The sequence below is a fragment of the Nerophis lumbriciformis genome, linkage group LG03 (assembly GCF_033978685.3).
Source record: "Nerophis lumbriciformis linkage group LG03, RoL_Nlum_v2.1, whole genome shotgun sequence".
NCBI classification, from domain to species: Eukaryota; Metazoa; Chordata; class Actinopteri; order Syngnathiformes; family Syngnathidae; genus Nerophis; species Nerophis lumbriciformis.
In genome coordinates, this window is record NC_084550.2 from 38,625,477 (window position 1) to 38,639,789 (window position 14,313).

At 36.9% G+C, this 14,313-nt stretch overlaps 1 protein-coding gene across 2 annotated transcripts in view; it reads left to right on the plus strand.

Annotated features, from left to right (window-relative positions):
* The window catches only part of LOC133584109 (mitogen-activated protein kinase kinase kinase 12-like), an 83,340-nt gene extending 70,786 nt beyond the window's left edge, over positions 1-12,554 (plus strand). Inside the window, exons 13-14 of one of the 2 annotated variants that reach the window (XM_061937696.1) lie at positions 3,297-3,597; positions 11,979-12,554. In XM_061937696.1, the coding sequence (XP_061793680.1) occupies positions 3,297-3,597; positions 11,979-12,065 (388 nt within the window). In that variant the 3' untranslated portion in view covers positions 12,066-12,554. The remainder of the gene's footprint in view (positions 1-3,296; positions 3,598-11,978) is intronic. The other variant, XM_061937697.1, reaches the window with a different exon arrangement.
* The last annotated feature ends 1,759 nt before the right edge of the window (positions 12,555-14,313 follow it).

A 14,313-nucleotide genomic window follows, 5' to 3' on the forward strand; every position in this document is an offset into this window, starting at 1 on the left:
TACCCCTACCCTTCTGTATGTATTTATTTAGTTTGCCTTTTCTTTGGCCCACCTCTATAACATTAATTTCTCTGCCTAGAGTAAAAAAAAAACAGCATATATCTATTTATTGACAAAAAACAACAATGACTTGTGAGTTGTTTGGGAACAGTTGCTAATGGTTATGTGCAGTAAAACTTTCCATGAACTCACCTTCATGTGTGTTCCTACATTTGTGTCCCACGTCTTAGATCATGGGTGTCAAACTCTGGCCCGCGGGCCAAATTTGGCCCGCCGTGTAATTTCATTTGGCCCTTGAGGCAATATCAAATTAACATTAGAGCTGGCCCGCCGGTTATTCTACAGCGGCAGTGCCGCTGTAACACCGCATTCACCGCTAATACTCATACTTGCCAACCCTCCCGATTTTACCGGGAGACTCCCGAATTTCAGTGCCCCTCCCGAAAATCTCCCGGGGCAACCATTCTCCCGATTTCCACCCGGATAACATTATTGGAAGCGTGCCTTAAAGGCACTGCCTTCAACGTCCTCTACAACATGTCGTCATGTCCGCTTTTCCTCCATACAACCAGCGTGCCGGCCCAGTCACGTAATATATGCGGCTTTTACACACAAACAAGTGAATGCCATACAGGTCACACTGAGGGTGGCCGTATAAACAACTTTAACACTGTTACAAATATGCGCCACACTGTGAACCCACACCAAACAAGAATGACAAACACATTTTGGGAGAACATCCGCACCGTAACACAACAGAACAAATACCCAGAACCCCTTGCAGCACTAACTCTTCCGGGATGCTACAATATACACCCCCCGCTACCACCAAACCCCGCTTCTCCCCACCAAGTTAATGTTGATATTTACCTCAGAAGGCTGCAAATAGAAAAGAGGCATTCAATGTTTTATTTAAATTTTATTTAATATACTATTGTTTTTTCATTTGTTTTTTGAAAGTTGATTTTGCACTATTAAGTTATATAAGCGTTGCTTGTTCCATATTCAGTGTTAAAGCAAATCAGTGTAGCAAACTGAGCAATAATTAACGTTTTATTCATGCACTTTCTCTTGCTACTTCAAGGCTTGAATGTTTGATTCATTCATTATTGTTATTTTATTTTCAAATTTATTATTAGCCTGTGGAAAAAGTTTATTTTGATATTTACCTCAGAAGGCTGCAAATAGAAAAGAGGCATTCAATTGTTATTTAAATTTTATTTGATATGCCATTGATATTTTTTTATTATTATTATTATTATTTGAAACTGGATTTTGCATGTCACTATAAAGTTATATAAGCCTTGCTTGTTCAATATTCAATGCAAAACTTGTTTGGGTCCCTATTAAAAGGTTAATTTGTTCAACCTTGGCCCGCGGCTTTGTTCAGTTTTAAATTTTGGCCCACTCTGTATTTGAGTTTGACACCCCAGCTTTAGATGAAGAGAGCAGTTATGATTTTGGTTTACAGAGTATAAACTAAGGTTTTTGGCATGGTTTTCTCTAAACACGTACATTCCTCTAAATATGGCTAAAGACACGCATTATTGTGAGTTTCCTGCACGTCATCTTCATCACAAAAGGAAAAATCTAATCTGCAGGAGAGAATCTCTCTGCCATTTTCAACTACCGTATGTTTTTTTTTTTTTTGAGTGGTCATCTTGAGTCGTGCCTCTGTCTCCGACTCCCTCGTCGTCATGTTACATGAGTGTCTGTTATGATTTTGTTTCCTGGTTTTGAAGACCCGCCTTATCTTGCCTCTGATTGGCCAGTCCGTAATGTTTGGCCCTAACCTTAGCCAATTGTGACTCATCATACAAACGTATGTATGGATGTTCTCATTCATCCAGGTGTTGGATTTTTTTCTAGAGATGTCCGATAATGGCTTTTTTGCCGACATCCGATATTCCGATATTGTCCAACTCTTAATTACCAATTCCGATATCAACCGATACCGATATATACAGTCGTGGAATCAACACATTATTATGCCTAATTTTATGCCTAATATTATGCCTTGTTACATTGTTTCCAAAATAAAGCAACTCAAGTTATGGAAAAAAAATGCCAACATGGCACTGCCATATTTATTATTGAAGTCACAAAGTGCATTTTTTTTTTTAACATGCCTCAAAACAGCAGCTTGGAATTTGGGACATGCTCTCCCTGAAATAGCATGAGGAGGTTGAGGTGGGCGGGGTAGCGGGGGGTGTATATTGTAGCGTCTCGGAAGTGTTAGTGCTGCAAGGGGTTCTGGGTATTTGTTCTGTTGTGTTTATGTTGTGTTACGGTGCGGATGTTCTCCCGAAATGTGTTTGTCATTCTTGTTTGGTGTGGGTTCACAGTGTGGCGCATATTTGTAACAGTGTTAAAGTTGTTTATACGGCCACCCTCAGTGTGACCTGTACGGCTTTTGACCAAGTATGACTTGCATTCACTTTGTATGTGTGAAAAGCCGTAGATATGTGACTGGGCCGGCACGCAAAGGCAGTGCCTTTAAGGTTTATTGGCGCTCTGTACTTCTCCCTACGTCCGTGTACACAGCGGTGTTTTAAAAAGTCATAAATTTTACTTTTTGAAACCGATACCGATAATTTTGAAACCGATACCGATAATTTCTGATATTACATTTTAAAGCATTTATCGGCCGATAAAATCGTCAGTCCGATATCGGACATCCCTAATTTTTTCCATATTTGTTTTTGGCCTAGATTTAAGATGTAAGCTACCTCACTACATGGGTCTAAAAGTAACTAAGCTACCGCCAAGCTACTGGAAAATGTAGAAAATGTAGCTTGTTACTGGTGTTGCATTTTGGACCAGTTGTTCCTCCCAGGGAATTCAAGTCACAAGTCGCTCCCAAGCTCTTTACGACACTTAAAGCTGAGTTGAAAAACCACCAGAGACAGAATAGGTATTTTGTAATATATTTTCAAAGCTTTGCAGATATACATTTGAGACCAGTCCAGCATAGAACATTCTATCGCGCCGCCAAAATGGTCTGTCTTTCCGACCCAAAACCCTCTCCCCTCTCTCCTCTCTCCTCTCTCCTCTCTCTAGTCAAAACACATGGTAGTCAAAACACATTCCAAAGAATTCAAGGTTAACACACACAGTTTACTTGCAGAGAAACAGAAAGAGAATAAATGGAAAACACGAGCTGTTTTCAAATATGTCTATGAAAGAAAATAAGTAACACTAAAATTCGGATATATGTAAATATCTGCCTCCGACACTGGCCATCTGCGAGATAATGGACGTGTATGTGACAGCTGTGCCCTGTTGTTGTTGTCAAGGAGGCCGGCCAGCATGAGCAAATGCCAGTCGCTCTCCACGTTCAGCTCGGAGAACTTGTCCGTGTCGGACGGCGAGGAGGGAAACACCACCGACCATTCGCACAGCGGCACGCCCGACGTGGTCAGCACCAACACGGACGAGCGGCTGGACGACAAGAGCGACGACCTGCTGTCCCAGGGCTCGGAGATTCCGGCCGACCCGTCCGATCCCACACAGCTGGGCTCTGATGGTTTGTCTGAGAAGGAAGCTGCCATCCAACAAGTCAAGACCCAGCTGGCCACTCATGAGTCCAACTATGAGGTATATCATTTCTTCAAATATGAGTTTGTGTTGTTCAATTTGCACACCAGATGTCATGAGTCCAACATAGCATCTCACCCCGGAGTGCTTTCGAACTAATCTATAATACTAGGTGGTTTATGGATGCTACGTACTTGCTGCCATCTTGTGGACATATGGGTGAATCAAACCATCGACCCTTGGAAGTACTTTGGCGTAATAGCACAGCATTTACCTGTACAACACAATCCAAACAACCTTCCCTAGTCATAGTCCGAAAAAAATGCGAGTAACATTAAGGTCAACACACATGGCCACACAACAACCTGTTCACTGAGTATTGTGGATGTTATGACAAAAGTCTGAACACTATCAAAAAAATTCTAAATTACACCTTATTAATAAACCCATCATAGTGCATGATGGTAAATATGTACTTATCCACTTTCACATACTCTTAATATCTTATATTAATTATGTATGTATAAAAAATAAAAAAAAAAGAGGAAGGTTGCATTTGAAATACAAATATTTACATTTATTGTAGTTTTTGGCTGGTCCTTATTTTCCATAGTCATAAAAAACATTGATAAATATCAATACTGACTGATAGTTTTCTGTCTAAACTGTCAGAGTTTGTAGGACGCGAACCCCAAGATGCAGAGAAGGCGGAAGGCGTTATACGGGAAAACATGATTTAATGTTCGAAATAAAGTAAAAACACAAACTAGGAACAGGCAAAATGGAAACAGGAACCAGAAAACAGAAAAACTGGAAATAGCAAACGGCTAACAGGATCTGGCTAACAGGAAAACAAGAAGCTAGGAGAAACCAACCGTAAATAGCTATAAGGAACAGCTTACCGCTATGACGACAGCGACAAGGACAGGTAGACACTACAATGACATCGGCAATGACATTCAGGTAGTGATGACAATGATCCAGCAGTGACTGGAGGGTAGGGCAGGTATAAATAGCAGCTGGCTGATTGACACCAGGTGTGGCCAGGTGCCAATCAGCCACAGCTGAGGGGACACAGCACTCAGGGAGACAAGTAGGAAATAAAGACAAAATAAAAGTGCTGGACAGAAAACTAAGACAAACTCAGAGAAAAAACTAAAACACAGTCAAACTGTCAGGGACAAGCCTGACATAAACAAGGGGTTTCCAATATTTTTGACTTGGGGCAAAAAAAGCCGACTGCATGTTAAGTAGCTATATATATATATATATATATATATATATATATATATATATATATATATACATATACAGGTAAAAGCCAGTAAATTAGCATGAAGTGCTCTAAAACTTGCTGGTAGACGGCTGCGTTGACCCTGGATCTCAGGAAACAGAGTGGACCGACACCAGCAAATGACATGGCACCCCAAACCATCACCCAACCATGCAAATTTTGCATTTCCTTTGGAAATCGAGGTCCCAGAGTCTGGAGGAAGACAGGAGAGGCACAGGATCCACGTTGCCTGAAGTCTAGTGTAAAGTTTCCACCATCAGTGATGGTTTGGGGTGCCATGTCATCTGCTGGTGTCGGTCCACTCTGTTTCCTGAGATCCAGGGTCAACGCAGCCGTCTACCAGCAAGTTTTAGAGCACTTCATGCTTCCTGCTGCTGACCTGCTCTATGGAGATGGAGATTTCAAGTTCCAACAGGACTTGGCGCCTGCACACAGCGCAAAATCTACCCGTGCCTGGTTTACGGACCGTGGTATTTCTGTTCTAAATTGGCCCGCCAACTCCCCTGACCTTAGCCCCATAGAAAATCTGTGGGGTATTGTGAAAAGGAAGATGCAGAATGCCAGACCCAAAAACGCAGAAGAGTTGAAGGCCACTATCAGAGCAACCTGGGCTCTCATAACACCTGAGCAGTGCCAGAAACTCATCGACTCCATGCCACGCCGCATTAACGCAGTAATTGAGGCAAAAGGAGCTCCAACCAAGTATTGAGTATTGTACATGCTCATATTTTTCATTTTCATACTTTTCAGTTGGCCAACATTTCTAAAAATCCCTTTTTTGTATTAGCCTTAAGTAATATTCTAATTTTGTGACAAACGGAATTTTGGATTTTCATTTGTTGCCACTTCAAATCATCAAAATTAAATGAAATAAACATTTGAATGCATCAGTCTGTGTGCAATGAATAAATATAATGTACAAGTTACACCTTTTGAATGCAATTACTGAAATAAATCAAGTTTTTCAAAATATTCTAATTTACTGGCTTTTACCTGTATATATATATATATATATATATATATATATATATATATATATATATATATATATATATATATATATATATATATATATAGTATATACTGTTTAAAAATAGATACATTTAAAAAAAAATATATATATATATATATATATATATATATATATCACAATTTTGACTGTTTTGTCTCGTAATTTTGACTGCCTTATATCGTAATTTCGACTTTTTGTCTTGTAATTTTGACTTTTGTCTCATAATTTCGACTTTCTTGTCTCGTAATTTTGACTTTTTTGTCTCGTAATTTCGACTTTCTGTGTCGTAATTTCGACTTTCTATGTCGTAATTTCGACTGTCTTGCCTCGTAATTTCGACTCTCTTGTCTCGTAATTTCGACTGTCTTGTCTCGTAATTTCGACTGTCTTGCCTCGTAATTTCGACTCTCTTGTCTCGTAATTTCGACTGACTTGTCTCGTAATTTTGACTGCCTGGTATTGTAATTTCGACTTTTTGTCTTGTAATTTTGACTTTTGTCTCATAATTTCGACTTTCTTGTCTCGTAATTTTGACTTTTTTGTCTCGTAATTTCGACTTTCTGTGTCGTAATTTCGACTTTCTGTGTCGTAATTTCGACTTTCTGTGTCATAATTTCGACTTTCTGTGTCGTAATTTCGACTTTCTGTGTCGTAATTTCGACTTTCTATGTCGTAATTTCGACTTTCTATGTCGTAATTTCGACTGTCTTGCCTCGTAATTTCGACTCTTGTCTCGTAATTTCGACTGTTTTGTCTCGTAATTTCGACTATCTTGTCTCGTAATTTTGACTGCCTGGTATCGTAATTTCGACTTTTTGTCTTGTAATTTTGACTTTTGTCTCATAATTTCGACTTTCTTGTCTCGTAATTTTGACTTTTTTGTCTCGTAATTTTGATTTTCTGTGTCGTAATTTCGACTTTCTGTGTCATAATTTCGACTTTCTGTGTCGTAATTTTGGCTTTTTGTGTCGTAATTTCGACTTTCTATGTCGTAATTTTGACTTTCTATGTCGTAATTTCGACTGTCTTGCCTCGTAATTTCGACTCTTTTGTCTCGTAATTTCGACTGTCTTGTCTCGTAATTTCGACTGTCTTGTCTCGTAATTTCGACTGTCTTGTCTCGTAATTTCGACTTCACCTCATAATGAAATAATAATAATAACTAAAAAAACTCCCACGGAAATTTTGTTGTGCCTTCCATCTGTGCCCTGGACTAGATGGTGCAGTGTGTCTGAATCCGTGAGTTTTAGGTGTAACTGTACAAAAAGAATTACAGAGCTAGCCTAGAATTTTAGCATGTGCACATTAAAATGCTAACACTTAGCAAATGTGCTAACGATGGTATTCTAAAAGTTAGCATGTCCCACACGTCAATTAACACGACTGTAAGGTGTATGGCTTCGGAAATAGAGAAAAAAGTGTAAAAGTAGATGTAAAAGTTTGCATGTTTAAGTTAGCTTAGCTCATTTGCATGCTAAAAGTTAACAAGTGGCACATACCAAGTAATATGACTCTGGGGTAAACAGTAGCAAAAGTAGCTCAAAAAGTTAGCACGCTAATATTAGCATGCTAGCAAGCTAATGTGACCATAATAATAGTTAGCATGGGTCACATACCAAGTTATATGACTCTAAGGTGGCTGGCTGGCTGGGGAATTACAGAAAAAAAGAATACATATAGATAAAAAAAGTTAGCACTTCAAGGTTAGCATGTAACAAACGCACCCAAGTTCTCCGGGTGTCGCTGCCACTACGCAAATTAAGGAGTCACGGGTGGGACCTGATATTCAGCTGGGAACGACTAAAACAGTAAATAAACACAATACATATATAACTATTAGCTACAACACAACCAGGCTTATATTTAATATGCCACAAATTAATCCCGCATAACAAACACCTCCCCCCTCCCGTCCATATAACACGCCAATACAAATCAAACACCTGCACAACACACTCAATCCCACAGCCCAAAGTACCGTTCACCTCCCCAAAGTTCATACAGCACATATATTTCCCCAAACTTCATACAGCACATATATTTCCCCAAAGTCCCCAAAGTTACGTACGTGACATGCACATAGCGGCACACACGTACGGGCAAGCGATCAAATGTTTGGAAGCCGCAGCAGCGTACTCACGGTACCGCGCAGTCCAACTCAAAGTCCTCCTGGTAAGAGTCTCTGTTCGTCCCAGTTCTCCACAGGCCAATGGCAAGTCCACAAAAACTGTCAAAAATATGAGGACCCTTCCATTAGACTGACTATACGTCCTCTTTTCCCCGGACATGTCCTCTTTTGCGGGGCTGTCCGGGCGGAGTTTCTTAAATGCCTCGAATGTCCGGCATTTTGAGTTAGGGTTGTATGTATTTTCAATGTACGTTCAGGGTTAAGAAGGGGTTAAAAACAAAACAAATTGTGAAGGTGTGCGCACCAGCAGCATTGGTGAGGGAGGGGCAGAGACAGAGAGAAAGAGAGTTATGATAAACGCGCATGCGTCACCAGGCTCTGCTTTTTATCCATAGATTTATCAGATTTAATTTTTTATTATCTATAGCAGTCAAAAGTGTGCCCCGGAGGTCATTTGCGGCCCACAGCTGATGTTTTAAAGGCCATGGGCACATTCTAAAAATACTATTAAAATCAACAAAAACATAACAAAAGTGAAATAAAAAAGCTTAAAGGTGAAATGTAATTTAGAAAAAGTTGCAATGTTGACTAATAAAACAAAGCTGTTTTTTTTTTTCTTTCAAACTGTCATTGCTCAAAACATAATATTGAATCAAAATCAATGTCATTATGAATCATTGACCTATCCAAGGTTCCGATTACTTCACATCAAATATTCCACTTTGAAAAATATTTTTGGTGGAAGATTTTGCATATTTTGTGTGTTTGCCATTAAAAACATAGTTTTGTTTGACAAAAAAGTGCGGAAAACAAACAAACAAAAAAACAACATCAAAAAAACTAAAACATTTTGAAATGAGGAATAGATGTGAAGTTGATGTAGACTCCAGAGATTTATATAAAATGCATGTATGCCCTGGCACACCATTATCATCATTTCATGACCCAAGCAAAACACTTTTTACACTTTTATACTGAAATAAATACAGCTACGACTTATTGAATAAAAACATAGAAAAAACTACCAGCACCGGTAAATTTCAGATCCATGAAAGAAAGAAGAAAGTAGGGCTGTGAATCTTTGGGTGTCCCACGATTCGATTCAATATCGGATTCTTGGGGTCACGATTCGATTCAAAATCAATTTTTTCTCGATTCAAAAACAATATTTTTCCAATTCAAAAGGATTCTCTATTCATTCAATACATAGGATTTCAGCAGGATCTACCCCAGTCTGCTGACATGCAAGCAGAGTAGTAGATTTTTGTAAAAAGCTTTTATAATTGTAAAGCACAATGTTTTATCAACTGATTGCAATAATGTAAATTTGTTTTAACTATTAAATGAACCAAAAATATGACTTATTTTATCTTTGTGAAAATATTGGACAGTGTGTTGTCAAGCTTATGAGATGCGATGCAAGTGTAAGCCACTGTGACACTATTGTTCTTTTCTTTTTTTTATAAATGTCTAATGATAATGTCAATGAGGGATTTTTAATCACTGCTATGTTGAAATTGTAACTAATATTGATACTGTTGTTGATAATATTCATTTTTGTTTCACTACTTTTGGTTTGTTCTGTGTCGTGTTTGTGTCTCCTCTCAATTGCTCTGTTTATTGCAGTTCTGAGTGTTGCTGGGTCGGGTTTGGTTTTGGAATCGGATTGCATTGTTATGGTATTGCTGTGTCTTGTTTTGTTGGATTGATTAATTTAAAAAAAAAAAAAAAAGAAATAATAATAATAATTTTTTATTTTTTTTTAATCGATTTAAAAAAAATGAAAATCGATTCTGAATCGCACAATGTGAGAATCGCGTTTCGAATTCGAATCGATTTTTTCCCACACCCCTAGAAGAAAGTAAATGAATGTTTATAACTGATACATTTACATATATATACACTTTTTTTTTTTTTTTTTAAATGAATTAAGTAATGTTAATGACAACCTTTTTCCAAAACACAATATAAACTGTGAGAGACAACAGGATAATGCATATGTTTATCTTTTCTTTTTCAAAACGCTTACAAAAAAGTGGGAACCCAAAAATTTACTGTGTGACCCCATTTTTATGACTTGATGGGGTCCCTGGGACCCCATTTTGAAAATTCCTAGCGCCAACACTGCCGTCAACAGAGGAGAACAAATGCTTCATTTAAATAAATATATTATTTATAAAGCAAGTTCGAGTATCGTTGGCAAATTTTCACCTAGTCCCGACCTTGGCACGCATATATGTGTCCTCTAGTGATGGGTCCGGCAACACCGGCGCATGCGTCGAGCTCATAGAGCGAAACCCTGTGTCGGTGCGCGTATCGCTTTTAGAAAGTCACGTGACCGATCATGAGCTGTTTTGGTCACGTGACCGATACGCGAACTGTGTCGCACTGACGCCTCCTCTGTGCCCTGTGAGCGGGTCTTTTCTACAGCCGGAGAAATAATAACTAAGAAGAGAAAGCGTCTAAAATTGAATACGTTGGAAAAACTTTTTTTTTTTTTTTTTTTATAAAAATGTGTAAAAAAAAAAATAATAATAATTTCCAGGTCCACAAGCATCCTCATTCACAACACGTTCTCTTAGATTTCCATGTTATGATACATGTTCACATTATTTATTGACTGTATCTAAAAAAGACAAAAAATATATTTTTATTTAAATGAAGTTATGAAATAATCCTAAATGAAATACAATGACTTGGTTTATATTATTGGATATACTAGGTCAGTGGTTCTCAACCTTTTTTCAGCAATGCACCCCCTGTGAATTTTTTTAAAATTCAAGTACCCCCTAATCAGAGCAAAGCATTTTTGGTTGAAAAAAAAAAGATGAAGTAAAATACAGCACTATGTCATCAGTTTCTGATTTATTAAATTGTATAACAGTGCAAAATATTGCTCATTTGTAGTGGTCTTTCTTGAACTATTTGGAAAAAAATATATAAAAATAGCTAAAAACTTGTTGAAAAATAAATAAGTGATTCAATTATAAATAAAGATTTCTACACCTAGAAGTAATAATCAACTTAAAGTGCCCTCTTTGGGGATTGTACTAGAGCTCCATCTGGATTCATGAACTTAATTCTAAACATTTCTTCACAAAAAAAAAAAATCTTTAACATCAATATTTATGGAACATGTCCACAAAAAAATCTAGCTGTCAACACTGAATATTGCATTGTTGCATTTCTTTTCACAGTTCTTTTTGACAGACATTTTAGTGACAAACCTGAGCTTGTGTTTCACGGAGTTTATGAACTTACATTCATATTTTGTTGAAGTATTATTCAATAAATATATTTATAAAGGATTTTTTAATTGTTGCTATTTTTAGAATATTTTTTAAAAATCTCACGTACCCCTTGGCATACCTTCAAATACCCCCAGGGGTACGCGTACCCCCATTTGAGAACCACTGTACTAGGTCATAAAATCAGTGTCAGTTGAGTCGGTCCATAGGTTGCCTGTAGGGATTTTTAATGTCCAGCAGATGTCGGTATTTAGTGACACAGTATCAACACAGTATCAATACAGTTTTGCAATGTGTCGAAACGCTTCATGAGGCTTCATCAACCCATCACTAGTGTCCTCTTTTTGGGATTTCAGAATATGGTCAGCCTACCTTCCATGCAGTGGCTCCGTAGCAAAAAACGCTGTGTCTGACAGGTGCTCCAGGTGGTGTGTGACGTCAATTTCCGCTTCCGCCCGGTCTGATAGCACCGGATGCATTTTATATCCCCACATACATTTTTAATATTAGCATAATTATTGAATACGCCTGTAACAGTTCGTAATATTAGGTAAATGGATGACATAATAAGTATATATATACTTATTATCCCAGCTGAGCACAAGTTAATTGTGACTGGCAATATTTATTATATATATACACATATGGCCATTACATAGCAAGTTATATGACGGTTGCAACATGAACATTTTGGATTCCATTTCTCATGTTTGAAATGCATCGCACGTCCTGAAGCCGACTTGTTTTGCTCTTTCCAAGGTTTCCTACGACGACTCGGACTGCGACAGCGCCGAGCTGGACCACTCCGGCATCGCGGAGCCCAGCCAGCCGTCGAACAACTGGTGAACAACAACAAAAAAGCCCAAGCCTGCGCTGAACGTGATGTCAGTGAACGCACCGCCACCCAGGCAGGAAGTGAACAAACTCATCGGGTCACGTGATCATTCTGCCGTCCGATTGGGACTTTTTCGTTCTTTTGGAACAACACACGCCCTCATTTTCTGTCGTTCATATTTCTTGTGTTGCAGCAAACTCCTCGCAAGAATGTTTACATTGTTGATACTTCAAGGTGCTGACTCGTTCCCTTTTTCATTTGCTCGATGAATGAATGAATTAATGTACGACGCGGTGGGCGGAGCTAAGCGAAACAAACAGGAAGCAATATGTCCAATCGTGTCCTCTTACACCCTTTTCACAAGCACCCGGATGTACATAGTCGTGTTTTTAATTGAGGAGAAAAAAAAGCATGCTTGTTGAAATACTAATATTGGACATTTTATTGTCACACAATAAGATTTTACATGAAGCCCTCACGACGTTCATCCACTATAGAAATTGGCTCATAAAGTTGAAGAAAACGTGTGTAGAACATTTGCAGAGCTGTAAGAAAAGCACTATTTTTAATGTTTTTTTATTTATTTTGTATTATTATGCATTGTTTTATACATAGTATTGTTATTTATTTGACATTTTATTCCACTCAAATTTAATTTAAATAATAAAAACATTTTGAAAGGATATTCTGATCAAAATTGTGCTTTTTTTTTTAGAATAATTTTAAATAATGCCCATGTTCTGCTATTGGTCAAATACGATTTAATCATCACAAAGAGATGAAGCTTTATTTATTTATATGATTATCATTTAATAAGCACATTGTTGTAATATTGTGAAGGTGCTACGGGGGCGTGCAGTTTTCTCTCATCTGCTCTTTTCCAGACAGTAAAGTGTGGTTTTATAGATGGGATTGTCCCGAAAAGGCAATTTAACAATCTAATAAAATATGATTGATGACGTACGGAATAAGCTATAATGACACCTTGCACTCTTTCAATGTTTGCAAAGAAGAAATTAGTTCATTTTTCATTCACTTGAACAACATTTGACATTTGACAGCTGACAGCTATAAAGGAGGAAAATGTTGCCAAACAGCGAAGCTACTGCCCCCTGGTGGCACAACTGTGCAGGTGTCGCAACTGACTGCATGAACTGGAGGCTTTTTTTTTACTGCCCAACTGTACAATAAATATATTTAATAACCAGCTAAATGTTTTTATTTTCTACAAATTATTACAAGCAAAAACAATGTGTGTGTGTTTGTTTGTTTTTTATCAATTATAAGCAAAAACAATGCGTATGGATGCTTTAAAAATGTTTTATAATATATATATATATATATATATATATATATATATATATATATATATATATATATATATATATATATATATATATGTATATATATATACATATATATATACATATATGTATGTATATATATATATATATATATATACATACATATATACATATATATGTATATATATATATATATGTATATATATATATATATATATATATATATATATATATATATATATATATATATATGTATATATATATATATGTATATATATATATATATATATATATATATATATATATATATATATATATATATATATATATATATATATATATATATATATATATATGTATATATCCATCCATCCATCCATTTTCTACCGCTTATTCCCTTTGGGGTCACGGGGGGCGCTGGAGCCTATCTCAGCTACAATCGGGCGGAAGGCGGGGTACACCCTGGACAAGTCGCCACCTCATCGCCGGGCCAACACAGATAGACAGACAACATTCACACTCACATCCACACACTAGGGCCAATTTAGTAATGCCAATCAACTTATCTATATGTATATATATATATATATATATATATATATATATATATATATATATATATATATATATATATATATACAAGTAAAAGCCAGTAAATTAGAATATTTTGAAAAACTTGATTTATTTCAGTAATTGCATTCAAAAGGTGTAACTTGTACATTATATTTATTCATTGCACACAGACTGATGCATTCAAATGTTTATTTCATTTAATTTTGATGATTTGAAGTGGCAACAAATGGAAATCCACAATTCCGTGTGTCACAAAATTAGAATATTACTTAAGGCTAATACAAAAAAGGGATTTTTAGAAATGTTGGCCAACTGAAAAGTATGAAAATGAAAAATATGAGCATGTACAATACTCAATAGTTGGTTGGAGCTCCTTTTGCCT